Source organism: Cetorhinus maximus, chromosome 3 (assembly GCF_964194155.1).
Source record: "Cetorhinus maximus chromosome 3, sCetMax3.hap1.1, whole genome shotgun sequence".
Lineage (NCBI taxonomy): Eukaryota > Metazoa > Chordata > Chondrichthyes > Lamniformes > Cetorhinidae > Cetorhinus > Cetorhinus maximus.
Window position 1 is genome coordinate 185452087 of NC_135881.1, and position 18458 is coordinate 185470544.

Genomic DNA, 18458 nt, shown 5'->3' on the forward strand with positions numbered 1-18458 from the left:
GGCATGGTGACCTGCCTCATCATACAGACCCCCACTGGGGACCTCCCTCAGACTATAGCCTCTACATCTCTGCATGGACAGCCACAGTCACTGGCAGCTGTGGAGCAATTGAGGGCTCTGGTGGAGGGACTGGGGAGGTGGAGGAAGATAAAACTGCTGAGAAACTCTTGGTACCTTCACCCTCCTCAGTGACCTACACAGCCCTGGGTAGGCTGTTAGGTGGGGTTTAAGGGGCTAGCTAGTGGTGAGCAGCAGTTACCTATTCCAGAAACCCCAGTGTTGACAGTGTGACCGTCCTGTAAAGGGTACACAGCTCCTCATATATTCCATGGATATCAGCACTCATACTCTGAGCAGACTGATCCAGGCTACTGAGGGAGGCTTGCACCATTTCCTAGCCAAGACGGTGCTTTTGCATCCACTTCAAGTGTTGTTGCATGTATCTCTCCATGAGATTGGCCAATCTCTCACGGTCAGAGTTCATGTGGTTGAGAGTGCGGGACAATGTGGAGTTGATGATGGCGATGGACTCCTCCATTCACAGTCCAAAAGCTCCCACTGCCTCAGGGAACTCCACCAGATGTCCACACATCTACTGTTGATTCGCTAAATACTGCTCCCAAAAGCTGACTCCTGAGGCTTCATGTTCCTGCCCACTGGAGCACCATTGTGACTTCCTTCCCTCATCCAAGGGGGACTGTGCAGAGATGACTCTGACTCTGACACCTCCTCCTGCATTCTAGTGTGGTGACTTTCACCCTGTGCCGCTGACTCTACACACAAGCTATATCCCTTCATTGTATTTCAGTTGGCGGAGTGTGGGCTAGTATAATGCGACACTGCCTCCTTGGACATCTCTGCCTCCCCTTGATGCCCAAGAGATGATCTGGCCCAGGGTGGGGGAGGAGTGGGGGGTTGGGGATGAGGGAGCACAGCTGGGACCTCTGGGAGACACAAAAGGAGTTATTTAGGTATAGCTTTTCTCATTGTGAAAGCACGCTCAGATGCACTCCATTACCTTAACCATGCTTGTGCTGCCCTTATGATGCACTCGCTCTCATGCCAACATCCACTTGTGTTCAGCGAAGTGATAATATCACCTCCACCATGTGTCAAGGTGATTTCAACATCGCCTTTATCACCTGCTAACAGCTCACTATCATTATCAGGCAGCTGTTCAGGCACCCTGGCAATCCCCATGGCCATCTGCTCCATGGGGTAGATGTGTCTCAGCCAGGCTGACCCACCCCCATTACGGGCCATCTCCATGGCATTTATCGCCGTGTTCGACAACAATGTCAAAATGAGTTAATGTTAACCTGATATATAGTGCGTTAAGGGATATTGCTCTTCATTGCGTCTGTGCATCACAATGTTCATTCACATGTTCCGTGTGAACCTACATGAGCTGCATACACATATAAGCCATGTCTCGCACCTTAGCTGCAGCATGCAGATCTGACCCTTGGAGCTCTGTGTGGATGAGCCAAGCTGCTCACCTTGCCGGAATGCAGCAGATTGTTGAACCTTTTCCTGCATTGAATCCATGAGTGCTGATGGTCTCCTGCTTCGCTCATCACAGCTGCAATTTGAATCTAGGCCTTCTTGGTTGCTGCAGCTGGATTACGGAAGCCAGCTGGGTAGAGGACTGCTCTCCTCTTCTGGAATCTCCCACCAAAATGTGAAGGCTCTCATCAGAAAAGCATGGTGGCAGCTGGACCCTTCCCTTCCCCCATGTCTCCTCTGTGTGACACTCTATGAATAAGAATGTAAGGCGAAAAGGGTCCTAAGCATTCAGGTTACAATGCTCTCATTCCCTTTTGTGTGCTTACATGCACTAACTATTTTCACTATATCATCAATGATTACTGGTAAGGTGCGGTGGAGAAACTGGCTCTGCACAAATGCTTGGTGCTACATATGTTTCAGCTCCAAGGTAGCATGCTGTGCTCCGGAACCACTGACAGCCCTACTGGTTTCCTTCCTCTTAGTCACACTGTTATGCCGTGACAGTGTGCATCTGTGAGGGGCCTGGTCAAGGGTCAACAGTGTAGTCACATCTTGATAGATGGGTGGCAAGAAGGCAAGTGGATGGGATAATGAGCACAGCATTGTTCATCATTCATCCACCCACTGAGTCTTGGCAGCTAACTACATGACTGCATAATATCTGTACCAGGTGGTGGTGGCAACACGATGCCACCTCCATGACTGTGTCTTAAGAATCCACCTCACGCTTTCAGTGGCTCAGTTTGATTAAGCTGCAACAAGGAAACATAGGGAAAGCCCATGATGGGCCATCTATTCCAGGGTCAGCTAACAGTTGGACAACATTTACAGCTTGGACACTCACCTGACAAATTCTCCACGTACCTCTTCATCATTCTTTTACTGCCATAGTTCAAGAACCCAAACTCAGGTTGACTGGCTGCTAGCCAGATCTGGGTAGGTAATCTAGTGGGGAATGTTGCACCAGGACTGCCCTGGCATGATTATCAAAGGCCCTTGAGCTTCTTGAGGTCACAAACACATCAAGCATTGAGCTGAGGAAAAGTTTATTCTTTCAATCATCCTCAGATTGTGTAAATCATCAACAAACAACAAAAACAATATCCATGCTGATTAGAATTGGAGGTGGGGAGGTAGCTTGTTGACGCTGGACATTTGGTTCACACAAATCCCCTGATGCTGGAGCTAGATTCATGATTGTTCTTGGCCCTGCTCCCAAGGCTTGAACATATCCTTGCGTCCTGGCAAACAGAACTGGATCCAACACTTGGGGCAGGATTTTTGCTCGACGTGTGGGCACGCGCCCGACACACCCAAGCGTGAAATGGTGCGCGATGACATCGGGTGAGCATCCCTACGCCATCAAGAACTCAGACGATATTTTGGTCAGCAGGCTTGTGCGAGAGTCAGCAGCGTGCCAGCCGACACTTAAGGGGCCTATTAAGGCCATGAATGTCGCAATTAACTGTGATTTTTCACTGTCTGTCCAACGTTACAGTTGGCGGGCAGGCGATTTGGCCAGGCGGCCTTTGGACTTTTGGGGGAACCTCATCCAAGGGCGGGATGAGATTTCTGATATTAATTTAAAAAGGAATAAAAATGTTTGGGCAGAATTTTTATCATCTATATGTTTAGGTGAGTGATTCTTACGGGTGGAAATTATTTTTGAAATTTCATAAACTTTATTTTTGGATTTAAAATTCTTCAACTCCCTGAGGCAGCTGTCTGCCTTCAGGGAGCTTTCTTTGCGCACTCCCCTGCGCCTACATTAGCGCTCGCCCATTTCCGCCCCCATCCCGGCAGCGCTGAGCTCTTCAGCGTGCCTTTAACACAGCGGCCTTTTTCCCGGCCACTCCCGCAGCCCCCCCATCGCGCCCGCCTGACGACCCGAGAATCCTGCCCTTGAGGTAAAACCATGTTACGAGAGGGCTTTAGGATGACCTCCATTTAACCATACTCCACTGATCCAGCAAGGCAATTCTGTGCTTTTCTCAGGTGCCAGATTGACGATTGACTCAATAGGTGCACATTTATGTCAGAATAAGAATGGTGTGAATTCAAGACCCACTCCAAGAGTTCAGTGAATAGTTTAGGCTGATATTCTAAGGCAATATTAAGAAAATACTGAGCAACCAACACCGCCAAAAACTGGTTAAATAGTCATTCCTACATAACAATCGTCATTGCATTCAATAAATGATACATACCGTAACCTATTCATTCATCACCCATATGCTCGCTTACCTAGATTGGCTCCTGATCCAGCATTATCAAATCCATCCATGGCATTGTTCCTCCAGATCTCTGTAACTTCCTCCAGTCCTACAACTCGCCAAGAACTCTCCATTCCTCCAAACCTTCAAAATCTGGCCTCTTCACTCATCCTACCACTGGTGGCCATCCTTTTGGCTGTCTAGACCCTAAGCTCTATTCCTCTCCACCTTACACTCCTTAAAACTTACCTCTCTAACCAAAATTTCAGTCGCCTGTCCTGTTGTCTTCTCCTTTGGCTGGTGCAACATTTTCTCTGATAATGCACTTGTGAAGCGCTTTGGAACATTTTATGGTGTTAAGATGCCATAAGTCTGTTATTCTATGGATTGCTTTCGGACATGTCTGAGATGCAATAGGCAACATTTTTTATGTCACTCATATTTGTAGCTAACTCCTTCTGTAGATTGCTGCGTGTTTCCTCCGACTCTGTCCCTATCTCTTGTATAAAAGGGCTCTCAGCACCAATCTCTAAGGTATTCTAAAAGAAAATAGTTTGCATTGATATAGCCCCTTTCACATCTTCAGGATGCCCCCAAAGCACTTGGTAGCCAGTGAAGTCCACTCACGATTGTTCAGTAGACAAGCTGGCAGCTAGATTGTGTACAGGGATAAATGGTGACGAGGACACTCGGAGAAGATTTTGTTCCTCCTTGAATAGTGCCATAGGATCTTTCATATCCTTCTAAACAGACAGGGCCTCAGTTAACCTCCCATGCAAAATAGATACTTCTGACAATGCATCACTCCTCAGTTTTGCACTGAGCTACCAATACCTCCCATCAGTCTGATGACATTCCACAATAAGTACCTCCTGACTTTCTTTCTTTAAACCAGTTTCTCATTCACAAGTTACCAGAGGAAACACAAAGAGTCTCAGCAATGAATGTACTTTTGCCTGCATGAGGGCACCTCAAGACAGGATTCTCTGTGTTTGTCAGCAGCACTCTACAACCCAAGAACTATACGTGACACAGCTTTCGATGGGCTTTTCATTCCATTATTAACAATGGATCTGCTCCAGAATAAATTTGAGTTTGTTTCCTTCAATGACATCACAGAATGACCCAGCAGAGTGAGAGAATTACATAAGGAAATAGGCATCATTGAAAATGAAAATTGTCATTTCAAATATGTACATTTTTCAGTATGAAATGAACAAGTGCTATCGATGGATGGTCCTACCCATTTAGATGTACTTATTGTATTTTAACTGTCAAAAAATATTAAAATATTAGTCAATCTCGAGTGCACAGGGAGCTGAACAAGTGTAGTCTTCAGTTGTAGCTGGGGATAACTAAAAACTGAATTTTAACATAGTTTAGTCCCTATTTCGAAGTCATAGAATTTGTTGTTAGTTTTGTACCATTATAAATTGTTACATCCAAATTTATAATTGAAACTGCCTATGTCAATGTGTAATGCTGTAATTATACCCTCCGCCAGTCATGGTGCTCTAAAGTCTCCAATAGCAGGTGGACACAATTACAATATGAGAGGTTCATAGTACACACGTGGACATAAAAATTCAGAATTGAAAAGTTGACAGAAGTGCATATAGGTGTAATATTTTTAATATATTGTACATGGTTAGTTCTCTTACCTCAAAGGCGCGTTGAATTTCAGGGACATTATCAAAAGAAATAACAACCGGAGTGATGTCCAAGGCACTAAACTCCAGGGCGGCTGTCACAATCTCTGACGTTTCACGAGACGGGCCATTAGTAATAAATACCGCTACTTTCCTAACAAGAACGCCATTACGAACACGTTTGAAAGTATTTTTTGCAACAAACTTCATCGCTGCTCCAATATTCCGCCTGCTGGCTGACCTCTCATAAGCTACATTCTGCAGTCCTTCCAGAAGTTTTTGCTTCTTCCTGAAGTCTGAGAATTGGATGAATGTTTTTGCCGTGGAACTGTAGGTAAGAATGGCCACTCGAGCTCCCATTGGGCAGCTACTTTCAGTGAGTTTAAGATCCTGCACAAAATCAATGACTATTGTCTTCATTCTATTAAATATGGTTTGTGTGACATCTGCAGACATGTCCAAAGCGAACGCCAGCTCAGTGGGGTACACAGGACACATTTTTCCTCCTGAAACATCAGAAACATGAGGTCAAAATAGCAAATTGATGTAAAGATAGAAAAAGGAAAGATTTTGCATTTATATGACTCAAGGCTTCCCAAAAAGCTTTTCAGCCAATTAAGTATTTTTGAAGTATACTCACTATTGTAACATAGGAAGCTCAGCAGCCAATTTGCACACAGCAAGCTCCAACAAACAACAATGTGATAATGACCAAATATTCTGTTTTTGTGATACCTGTTGACACCTATTGGCCAGCACATCAGAGAAAACTCCCCTGCTCTTTGAAGTAGTATCATATGGGACATTTTGAATCCACCGTTGAGAGCACAGGGGTTCTGGGTTTAATGTCGCACCCAAATGATATCACCTATGGCAACGCAGCACTCCCTCAGCATTGCACTGAAGTGCCAGGCTGGACTTTGTGCTCTCAGCTCTAGAGTGGGATTTGAACCCACAACCATCTAGCTCCAAGTGAGAGTGTCACCACTAAAGGACAGCTGACACCTATGAAGTTATGCTAAATGAATTATAAAAGAAGATAGAACACTAACCTGATGGACAGCAGGCTAAAGGGAGAAAAGATGGGATTATCTATAATTATTTCCTTTGAATATAAGCACCACAGTTTAAAAATTATGCATCACTATACAGGTGAACTTCGGTAACATTAACAAATCTCATATTCTTTGTTTTTATCAAAAGGATTGCCTCACCTTATCCAGTACAGCACCAGGCGGTACAGCTTACAAAGCAAATGTTAGAGTAATATTTCTTCTGTAAGATATATGTAATGGAACGGTCCAAAGAATCTTTCCAAACCCTCAAACAAAATTAAACGTGGAGAATACTGGAGTTTGGTCTTTGAGAGAGTTTGGTTGTCTGTGGAATTTGATCATCTGGTAATTTGGCCATTTGTAACACTGCTCCCCTGGGGCATGGGTCATTTGGGAAATTAGCCAACTGGAAGATTTGTCATCTGGGAGTTTGGGCATTTGCCAACCTGCTCCTTGAAGAGATAGATCATTTGGGAAATTGATTACTTGGGAGATTGATCATCAGTCCAATTTAATGTTTTACAATCTCGCAAACTCGAATATGCTTGCTGTCTTGTAGTATTCCATGATATCAAGTCATGTCTTATCATAGTGTACAGCTTAGAGCTTATTAAAACTAACCATTCTGTCTGAAAAACGTTATGACTTAATAAAGAATTAAACTACTTACGACATTTATCTCGAACATATGACACAAGTTCACATGGCTGTGAAAGGAAAATGGAAAGTTCTGGATCTGGTAACTAAGTGTTAAATTCTGTTTTGATATGAAATTTCCATGTGCACAGAAATCACTTACTTTCATAGGTATATTCCCTGGTGGCCCTTTGAGGCCCTGAAATGAAAGAAAAATGGAAAGATCCATTAACAGTTTTACCAATTATGTTTATGCATGGGCAATTGGGATTGAGGTGTATTCTTGCGATCTGAGTGGGGAAGCCTTGTTCAAGGGAAGTACGATTGAGAGTTAGAGCTATCTATTATTGCAGTTGATGTTTCAGTCACAATTCATTCAACACAGAGCTGATCTCTATATATTGAATGAAGTGGCCTGGATATTCATGGATTCGGGCTGAGTCAGGAGGCCTTTAGAAATGGCAGGTTGGACGCAGATTCCGGCCCCAATTCCTGTTTCTGGCAATTTTTGCCAGCGTGGGATAAGGGTGTGGGTAGCAAATCCACACATAGCGCTCCCACCCTTGCTAGTTCCAATGCTGGGGTGGGCATTTCAACTCACCCCCCTCCCCCCGCCTCAATTTTGATGGAGCCAGGCTCACTCCATTAGTACGGTCCATGGTTCATGGCATCTCAGGAGATTGGTGAACCTGGGGGGGTGGTATCTCTACATTCAACATTCCCTCAACATTGCCCATTTTACCTTCTCTGTTAATCACAGCCATTCATAGTATCAATTACAAAAAGCTTTTTAACCAATCTTCAAAGAGATATCACGGTGTTACAAAGTAATAAAGATGCCAAATAAACAAAGCTATCACTCTCCCACAAGATGTGCCAACATTGCCCACAGGACTGAGTCCATTAGCCATTCTTGGAGCTCAGCCAAGCATTCATGATGATGCCATCTGTTCAGCCTGCTTTTGTTCATACAGTTGACAGATGGCCTCATTATTTTTGTCATTGATACTATGAATGGCTGTGATTGATTGACAGCTTTTAAAAGGTTGTAAGATGAGCAGTTTTTACAGAGAATTTTCAATGCCTCTTTGCTTATTATGTCAGTTTCAGGAGTATTTCAAAGACTTGCCAATGTTTCATTGGTACTGTATACAGTGGATACTGGAGGAGTATGTATGGGGGATGCACAGGAATCATTGAGAGAGCATGGGAGATAAGAGGGGGCATAGATGACATGGAGGGTCATGGAAGGGCCATGGGGAATGGATGGTGGATGTGGGGAAAGTGGGGAGGGCTTGAGGGTCTAACAGTCACAATTACAACTAGGCCGATGTCCCAGTAAATAGAGGAGGGCCTTCAAGCCTGCCAGCCTCACCTTGCTCCTCCATTCCCACCTCAGGCCTGCCTCTGGAGGTGGCAGGCCCAACTCCATCCTGCCCCCACTTCTCCAGAATGAAAATATGGCAATTGGGAACTTTCTTAGTGGAGACTGCTTCCTGTCTCCTACAGGAAAATCTGGCCCAATGTTTTATTTCTAATCACTTGAAGCATCGGTCTAAAAATGAAAGATTGTCAGATGGTAAAGAGAACTCTCTATACTCCCACCTGCCATTTTAGCTCATGCTAAAAGCTATTTCTCAGCTGAAATGGTAAGCAAGCAACTCACTCCTAGACCTCTGTTAATGTCACTCTGTGACTTTCTACTTGGAGGTTTTTGACAGAAGAGGTTTTTCCACTATCTAATGTTCGCAGCCCCCACCCCTTCAATTTCCAAACAGGACATCACATTGTGGGGTATGATAGGTTTAAGATCCTGGCTTCCTACCGCAAATCCCAGTGCAATGGAATATTGACAGTTACACTACTGGTCAATTGTGGAGTTCTTCTCACTTCACTTGTCCTAACTCTGCTTCACATCAGATGATAAAGTCCAATCACACCATTCTTCCACAATGCTCATCTAGATAAAGTTTATTTGTTTTGTATTATCCTATTTCTCATTGACATGCTGCCCCTCGGCAACATCATCTGAAGGCACAGCATCAGTTTAGACATAAACACTGATGACACTCAGCTCTACCCCATTCCCACCCATCTTGACTCTTCCACTGTTGCTAAATTATCAGACTGCTTATCCAACATCCAGTACTGCATGAGCAGAAATTTCCCTCCAATTAAATATTGGGAAGACTGAAGCTATTGTCTTCAGTCCCTGCTCCAAACACTGTTCCCTAGCTACTGACTCCATCTCTCTCCCTGGCGACTGCCCGAAACTAAACCTGACTGTTCACAACCTTGGTGTCATATTTGATCCCAAGGTGAGCTTCTGACCACATATTTCCACCTCCATAACATCACCCAACTTCACCCCTACCTCAGCTCATCCAGTGCTGAAACCCTCATTCAAGCCCCTCCAGACTTGGCCATTTCAACACACCTACCTGGTCTCCCACATTCTACCTCCATAAACTTGAGGTGATCCAAAATTCTGCTGCCCATGTCTCAACTCGCACCAAATCTCCTTTCCCTATTACCTCTCTGCTTGCTGACCTACACTGGCTCCCAGTCAAGCTTGATTTTAAAATTTTCAACCTTGTTTTCAGGCCTCTCCTTATCTCCTTAATCTGCTCCAGCTCTGAAACCCTCCAAGATATCTGCACTAATCTTAATTCTGGTCTCTTGAGCATACCCGATTTTAAACTTTCCAGCATTGGTGGCTCTGCCCTCAGCTGCCTAGGCCTCAAGTTCTGGATTTCTGTCTATTCATCTCTCCACCTGTCTTTTTTCCTTTAGATATTCAATAAAACCTGTCCCTTTAACCAAGCTTTTGATAATCTGATCTGAAATCTTATGTGGCTCAGTGTCATATTTTCGATAACGCTTCTGTAAAATGCCTTGGGATATATTGTTATATTTAAGGTGCAGAATGATAATAAGTTGTTGTTGATGTATTGGAATGAATATTTTCCTCTCACCAGAGGGTTTAAGCATTATTTCATACCTGCTTGGAATAAGATTTCAGATCATATCACTGCTCCTTAATTGTCAGATGGACCTCAGTAAAATAGGCCTTTCCTCAAGCAGTTTGCATCTTCGTCCCCATGGGCAGGATTCTCTGGCCCCACCAGTCAATTGACTTCTGGCCACTCTCCAAATTTTACCGACCCTTCTGCAACGATGCCTGCCACTGACGGGACCAGGAAGTCCCAGCCCAAGAAGAGCTGGTTCTGTTGGCATTATGTTAACTCTCTCACACTGAGATGGTATGAACGTTATTGGTGCCTGTTCAGTATGTGGAGATTGCTTAAACACTATTTTATCAGCACCATCCCAGAATAAAATGCTTATTGTTCAGAAAGCTCTCCCATGGTATTTCACATGATGAGTCAGATGTCACATGCTTTGGAACAGAGATTTTTGTTAGGTAAGGGTATTAAGAGATATGGAATCAAGGCAGGTAAATTGAATTGAGATACAGATCAGCCATGATCTAATGGAATGGCGGAACAGGCTCAAGGAACTAAATGTTCCAATGTTCCTACCTTGATACATTTGCTGTTCTAAAGTGTTGACTCTCCTTTCTGACTCTCCTGGTTGTAACATACAGAGACGTCACTAACACTACTGTTTTTTATATATAAATGGGCTTCAAATGCACCACATCCCTGGATACAGCTCATGTTGCTTAGGCTTGTGGGAATAGCAAAGATGTACAGTACTGAAAAAAGGGTCTACTGATCCTGGAGGATGGGGAAGTGGGTGCCCGAGGGCCTGATGTAGAGTGTGTAATAATCAGAAACCTTGTGGCGGAGGGGATCAGAGGCCTGGTGGTGGGGAGGGGTGGTGTTGAAGCCATGAGGGCTGGGGTGTGGGTGTTTGGTTGGGGGGGCGGAGGTGGGGGGTGCGGTGCTGGGGGATGGGGGGTGCGGTGCTGGGGAATGGTCAGTACGTGGGAGGTTGCCCAAATAGCTTCTCAGACGGACAGCTAGATCCAGAAGGTAGGTGTGAAGCACTTATCTTATGAGTCCACTAAATCCTCGCCTCTCAGGAGATTAGAGCAGTTAAAGTTGAAAACCTGCGTGACAATGACGCTCATAGCCTCATTATTGTATTTAAGTTTCCAACCTGTCTCCTTCCAGCCTCTGTTAAAGTCAGACATGGATGGGTTGGAAACGGGTTTGGTTCGGGAAAGAGATTTTTCAAACTTTAAGCCCCCACTGGACTTTTCAGACTTCAAGCAATCGCTGGAGATAATTCAGCAACAAGGTTTGCAATTTTCTACATTCCAAGTTAACTGGGCACCTTACCCTAGCTCCTGGATGTCCTGCTTCTCCTGGACTTCCCAGGTCACCAAGACGGCCAGAGTCCCCCTTAAACAGAAAAGTCAAATTATAGTCATTTAAACTGTTGTATAACTCTCACTTTCTTTAAAATATCCCTGTTCACATTGGCTTCCAAATCCAAATATTTAAATTCATTTATTAATGAGGCACTCTTAATAGCAGTTCAACTGATTATGCTCATCTTTCAGATCTCAAGTGGAGTTGTTTATAATCAGTGTGGGAACCATTATGTTGAGCTGTTTATTCCTTTAAAGCTTGTTTCTTTAAGGTCACAGCCTTTGCCATGAAAAATCCAAGTGATCATGTTTAGAGCCATTGCAAACATTGTTTTATTCATTCACAGGATGTGGGTGTCACTGGCAAGGCCAACATTTATTACCAATCCCTTTTTGCCCTTGAGGAGAAAGTTGTGATTGACCTTTTTGAACCGCTGCATTTGTGTTGTGCAGGTACACCCACATTATTGTTAAATAGGGAGTTCCAGGATTTTGATCCAGCGATGGTGAAGCAACAGTGATATATTTCTAAGTTAGTGTGAATTGTGATTTGGAGGGGACCTTCAGGTGGTGCTGCTCACATGTGTCTGGTGCCCTTGTTCTGCTAGGTGGTAGAGATCCTGGGTTTGGAATATGCTGTTGAAGGAGCCTTGGTGAGTTTTTGCAATGCATCTTGTAGATGGTGCACACTGCTGCTACTGTGTACCACTGGTTGAGGGACTGAATGTTTAAGATGTTAAATGGGGTGCCAAACAAGCAGGCTGCTTTGTCCTGAATGGTGTTGATTTTCTTGAGTGTTGTTGAAGCTGTACTCATTATCTCACAGGATGGTGTAAGTTCACAGTTTGATTGACAGTTCAAAGAGGTTATTAAAAGATTAGTTGTCTTTAATGTGGGATTATGAATACAATTGTTTTTGTAAGGGATTGGGTGCTTGATGGAATTTAAATATTTTGAATGGGCTTCCATGAATAGGGGTGCTTTTTTCACTATAATAGAAGCTGTAACAGATATTTAGAACTTTATTTTATTTCATCTCAACATGGCTCCTCAGGTCTGCCCATGGTAAATACTGGGTGAGTTGGCATGGAGGGTGCAAGAGCAAAGGGTGGTGGGAAGGGGGCATGAGTTGGCATTAAGTTGGCATAGAGAATATGAGCAGGCATTGGGGTGGGGGGGCCATGGGTTGACACAGATAGGGCATGGGGAATGGGTGGTGGTATGATAGACCTAATATTTAACAAAACAACTGGGATGACAGATCTGAGATGGGGCTTTTAAACACTTGGCAGCCCCTGTGGCTGCCTCTGATCTGCATACCGGGGTACCGGGCCCAACTCCATCTCACACCCACCCCACCCATCAGAATAAGATTCCATCATATAGGGTAGTTTTTCCCGAGGTGGGCGCAATTTTACAGGAGGCAGGCAAGGCTTAGGGTAGCCCATCCAACCTCACCCCAATTAAGGCCCTTTAGTGGACAATTTTTGGCCACTTAAGGGCCATTTCCCATCCAGCCACAATTGTGAGGCTGGTGGGAGGAATTCAGCGGTGGGGGAAGCCCACCAGGTTATGCTGCTTGGAATTAATTGAATGGCAGAGCAGACTTGATGGGCTGAATGACCTACTTCTGCTCCTACGTCTAATGGTCTTATGGTACAGAAAGTAAAGATGGGCACCACCCTCAAGGGCCCCCTTTCCACATTGAGCATCCCACAAGTTTTGCCTCCTGTTGGTGCTCCCTCCCCACAGCCCCTTCATCAAGACCCCCAATTCCCCCTTTCCCCAAACTTCTGGGCCTCATCTCCCCTCCACGCTGTGAGATCCCCTGCAATTATTTGGTCCTGGACTCTGGGGCTTAGAATCTGGGGACTGCTTGGAGCCCTAGTGCTGATCATTGCTACCACTGGCACTGCTAGTACTACAGAGCTGTTAAATGGCTGTGGGGCTGCTGTGTTTGGTGAGGATACATTCACCAACAACTCTTTGGCTGGTGGGGTGGGAAACCCCGCCATCTGAAAAATCCTGCCCAGAGGGAAGGGCTAGTAGGGTATGTAGTCAAATTGGCAGAATGTGACTAGTGGTATAGGAAACTATCTATACTGGGGCTACAATTTTTCAGTATATGTATAGATGAATTGGATGAAAGAATAGATAGCCTTTTCTCTAAGTTTGTTGATGAGGTGGCACTGTAAATCGTGTAAATGGGGTCAGAAAGTTGCAGAAGGACATTGATCAATTAATTGAGCGGCGAAAACTGTGGCAAATGGAATTCAACCTGGGACTATCCACTTTGGAAAAAGGAAGATAAGTTAGATTATTTTCCAAAAGGTGAGAATCTAGGAACCATTTAGGTGTCCAAATATAAAAATCATTAAGGGACTAGTATAAAAATTAATTTAAAATATTAATGGAATGTGGGCCTTTATGTCAAGAGGGCTGAAAAACAAAGAGGTGTAAGTTATATTACAACTGGACAGAGCTCTAGTCAGACCTCACCTACATTCATTCTGGGCACTGCACCTCAGGAAGGACCTACTTGCCATGGAGTGGGTGCAGCGCAGATTCACCAGTGTGATCCAGGGGTAAAAAGGTTAGATTATGAGGGATTGCATAGACTGGGTTTGTATTTCCTTGAGTGTAGAAGATTAAGGTGTGATCTGATTGAGGTGTTTAAAATGGTTAAAGGATTTGATATAAAAAAAACTACTGGATTGAAAAAAACTATTTCTTCTGATGAGAGAGTCCAGAGCAAAGGGGATAAAATTAGAGCGAGGCCATTCAGGGGTGATGTCAGGAAGCACTTCTTCACACAAAAGGTAGTGGAAATCTGGAATTCTCTTCCTGCAAAAAGCTGTTGAGGCTACGTCAATTGCTAATTGCAAAATTGAGGATAGATTTTTGTTAGACAAAGGTATTAAGTGTTACTGAGCCAAGCTGAGTAAAAATTACGAAACAGACCAGACATGATCTAGTTGAATGGCAGAACAGGCTTGAGGGGCTGATGGACCCACTCCTGTTCTTATGTTCCTAATTGTGCTGATTAGAAAATGCGGGTGCATTTAGTACTCCAAATCAAACACATCCAGCATTAACTGGCAGGCTTTCTTTCTTATTATAAATACAAATCACTCATTAAAATACTGTGATCTTTCATGCATATTATCAGAAGTGTAAGGGGCAAAAATATGTGTTAGATGAAATGTACTGGGGACTTCTTGCAGTGTTACTCACACTAAACTGGTTTGTACACAGTTTTAAAACAATAGCAGTGTATTTTATTGCATTTCTTGCCTATTACTAGGTAATTCAGTCTCCATTGTAATTGACAATGTACTAATCTGCTGAGGGAGAGTTGTATCACTGCAGTGGAACAGGCAGGGTTTACAATCAGCATGGACAGGCATGTTCCACCATCCACCTTCACACTCAGAACAGGAGGATCCTAAATTGCCTTTTGTTGCAATAATGAAAAAGAGAGAATCTGGCCATGATTAACATAGATAACACCTGGTTACAAGGAACGTTTACATTTCCAGGAAGTATGATCAACAAAGTTCAATTCAGCAACTCACATTTACAGCACATACTTAGGCTGATAACTATTTATAGAGTTTTATAGCATTTTACAGACACTTCGGTGAGTGAGAATACACATTTTAAGCAGAACTGGCTCATTATTATGGGCTTCTTGTGCTATGAATGTTACTTCTATATTTAAACTTGCAGCTAAGAGGGAAAACCAAATAATTTCACACAAATTAAATTTCATCGGTAGCTATTCCTTGTTTTTTGAACATCATAATTGATGACTCGTTCTTGCTTGCTGATAGACGATGATCTGTTACCTCAGCTACCAACACCATCACTTGGCACTGCAACTCAGTTCAACTCTTCTTATTAACCAATCAGGATGCCGCTGAGTTACCTCAAGTATTAGCAATTGAAAATCAAATTAATCCAGTAAAAGTGCACCTTTTTTAAAGGGACACAGGTAATAAACTACAAATTATAAATAAAAGCAAAGGAACATTTCGGTTTAAATCATAATGTCTCAGGATATGCTGTAATAACAGTGAGGCTAGCAGCACTCGCCGCTTTTACTGGATAAAACTGAAAGCAACTCCTGGCTTCCACATATGTGCAATTAAAATGGAAATCTGGAAGTTGCTCCTCTACAGGCTGCGCTGTTGCAGTCCTTGTCTGTGGAATCGGCTTAGAAATTGTTGCTAAAGCATAAACTTAAACTAACGACTGAATATTATCACACTAAAGACCAATGAAAAACTTAAACTTTGTTCAATGAGGAGTAACTGAAATGTTAACAATATAGTAAGTCATATTTACTAATAAACACCTCTGGCCCTGAAAAACGAATTATACAACTGTGGAGTTCTGTACCATCAGAGAAAAATTAATGTTGCAGATCTTTGAAAAATCAACAATTGCTTTTTTTCAAAAGTTGTGTTTTTCTATATAAGTATCTCCCTTAATCCCATGTGTATGTCCCAATCTTTATTTGACTTTCTGTACAATAATTTAAATGTAATTTATATTTCCTGCTTTTTACTTTCCTACTTTGTTAGCTGTGAGAATTCTTCAATCTGATTGGTTAATCTGCCTCCCTGCTGCTTTTCCTGTTCACAGACACAATAGACCCCCTGTAGAAGGCACTGAATTCAAACCAACATGGAAAAGAGGGAGTCTGTACTCTAGAGCCTGCTCAAACCTTGTGGGTTCACTCTGTTGTGAGTGGTGATTGCCAATCTTTCACTACTGACTGCAAAATCTGGACCATATTGTCACCAGTGTCAATACTGCACTGTAGTCCCTCATATGCTGACCTGCCATGGAATGCATCAAGCAACCTGGTGAAGGCAACTCCCTTTGAAGTTCCAGGCATGTTGTAACTGAGGATCACTATAGTAATGGTGCTTTCAAATGTTGTCAAAGAGAGAAGAATTTCAAAAATCTTTCTTTTGCCAGAAGGACCAGTTTACCTTTTGAATCTAGTTCGATGCAGGTGGTTACAAAGGAACACAATAAATATCATACCCTGCGTCCTCTTATTCCTTTAGGTCCTCTCCCACCAATAGTTCCGGGGATTCCATCCACTCCCTTAAAATTCAGAACACAAAATACAGAAATAACTGCTCACGTCTTTCAGCTCAGAATAATCATGAAAGTTTTGACATCCTTTTTACAAAAGTAACCAGTACCTGAAAACCAAGAAAACCAGGAGGCCCCTGTACTCCCTTGAATCATAGAAAGAGAGAATAGATTAGACATCATTGCTCAACTGTTGGCGCTGTCATCATCACAACATCACTGCTGCTTAAAGTGGAAGCGGATTATAAAGAAAGAAAACCATTTATACAGCAGCTTTTCACTTTTCTCTTTTCATACACAATCTCTTTGCAATGCAGTTGGATAGATGTTAAATTTATGCAGGAGTGTGAAGCAGGTGAAAGCATGGGGTGGGAGAGGGGACAAGATCATTGATGGAAATAAAAATCCAGAGAGATGGAAAATGGGCTGCCAACTTGCCATCACCCGTTTTACACTGTCACACAAAGTCAATGTTACTTCAGTGACAGTGTACGACAGTTTTGGGAATGAGCTGACAAGAAGGAATGTTGGTCAGGAAAATGGGAAAAATGTCTGCACTCCTTCAAATAGGGACAAAACATTTTTTTGCATTCACCCAAATTGCTGGAGTGGGCAGAGTGAGTGACATTCTGTATGTTAGCTGAAGGAAAGCATTTCCAATAATGTAGCACTGCCTCAATGCTGCCCTGGGAGTGCCAAGCTAGGTTATGTGGTCGCGCTCTGAAATGGAATTAAAACAAGGTTCCCAAAATCTTTTTGTGAAGTGCATGGGCAATTTGTTTAAGTGCATGGCCCTTTAATTTTTTTTTTTTTTGCGTTGTAAATGGCTGCTTTCTCAGTATTACATTACTTAAGGCCAGTGTTGAATAGAAGGTTGACCAGGGAAGGTCAGTGGCCACCTCATTTCTGGAGTGCTTCAGGGCTCCTCCAAGGTGCCCATTGAGGGCAGCATGGGGGAGATCTAAGGGTAAATTACCCATCAGCTACAGCTGGTGCACACTCCTATGGATACCAGAGGGACAAAAGAGATTTAAAACATGCCCTGGCCAGATGATGATTTCAGAGAAATTATCGATCTGACTCAAGACATCAGTTGAGGATGAGTCTGAGGTGACACTATTCCTTCCCTCAACCATTAAATAGCCCAGTTCCTTCCTCACTTTATGGGCAGAATTTTGCTGTCGGTGTGCGGGGGCGGGTTCGACACGCTGACACGTAAAATAATGCGCGATGACGTCATCGTGCGTCATTTTGAAATTTAGTTCGGCAGGCACCCGCTGAACTGTCAACAGCATATTGAGGCTATTAAAAAAGCAATTAAGCTTGTTAAGAATGTTGCCCGTCCAACCTTAAGGTTGGCAGGCAGGCGAAGAGCCCAAGCGACTTTCGCATTTTTCAGGAAACCTCATCCACGGGCGGGATGAGGTTTCCTGAAAGTTTTATAAAATAATTAAATAAATTTTGCAAACTTCACAAACATGTCCCAGCTCATGTGACACTGTCACATGAGGGGACATATTTAAATAATTTTTTACTTTATTTATTAAAAAGTTTTATTATCTACTTAATCTCCCTGAGGCAGTTCCATGCCTCAGGGAGATTTCTGCGCACTTTCACGTGCATGCACGAAAGAGCGCAGGCCCAAACTCTCCCTCCTCCCCCCTCCCGCACAGGTTACTTAATTGGCCTGCCCGTGTAAAATGGCGGTGCACAGCCAATTGCGGGCGGCAATCGGCTCCACGCCCGCCCCTGCCCGCTCCCACCCAGCCCGCCCACCATAGGAAAAATTCTCCCTCATGTTTTTCTGAAACTTAACATTTCAGAAATATTACTCACAATACTTTGCTGCAGCATTATGCAAGTTACATAAAAACACATTAAACGGCCAAACTGAAACGAGTTACTTTTTACACAGCGCACATACACTGCTGGATCAATAGAGCTGAGG

The 18458-nt window shown here is 43.4% G+C and overlaps 1 protein-coding gene across 1 annotated transcript in view; it reads right to left on the minus strand.

Annotated features, from left to right (window-relative positions):
• Nucleotides 1-18458, minus strand: part of LOC144674395 (collagen alpha-6(VI) chain-like) — a 113510-nt gene that overhangs the window by 12335 nt on the left and 82717 nt on the right. Inside the window, exons 25-29 of the mRNA XM_078535792.1 lie at nucleotides 16457-16519; nucleotides 11370-11432; nucleotides 7226-7261; nucleotides 7097-7133; nucleotides 5384-5877 (exon numbers count right to left, since the gene is read on the minus strand). Of these exons, the coding sequence (XP_078391918.1) occupies nucleotides 5384-5877; nucleotides 7097-7133; nucleotides 7226-7261; nucleotides 11370-11432; nucleotides 16457-16519 (693 nt within the window). The remainder of the gene's footprint in view (nucleotides 1-5383; nucleotides 5878-7096; nucleotides 7134-7225; nucleotides 7262-11369; nucleotides 11433-16456; nucleotides 16520-18458) is intronic.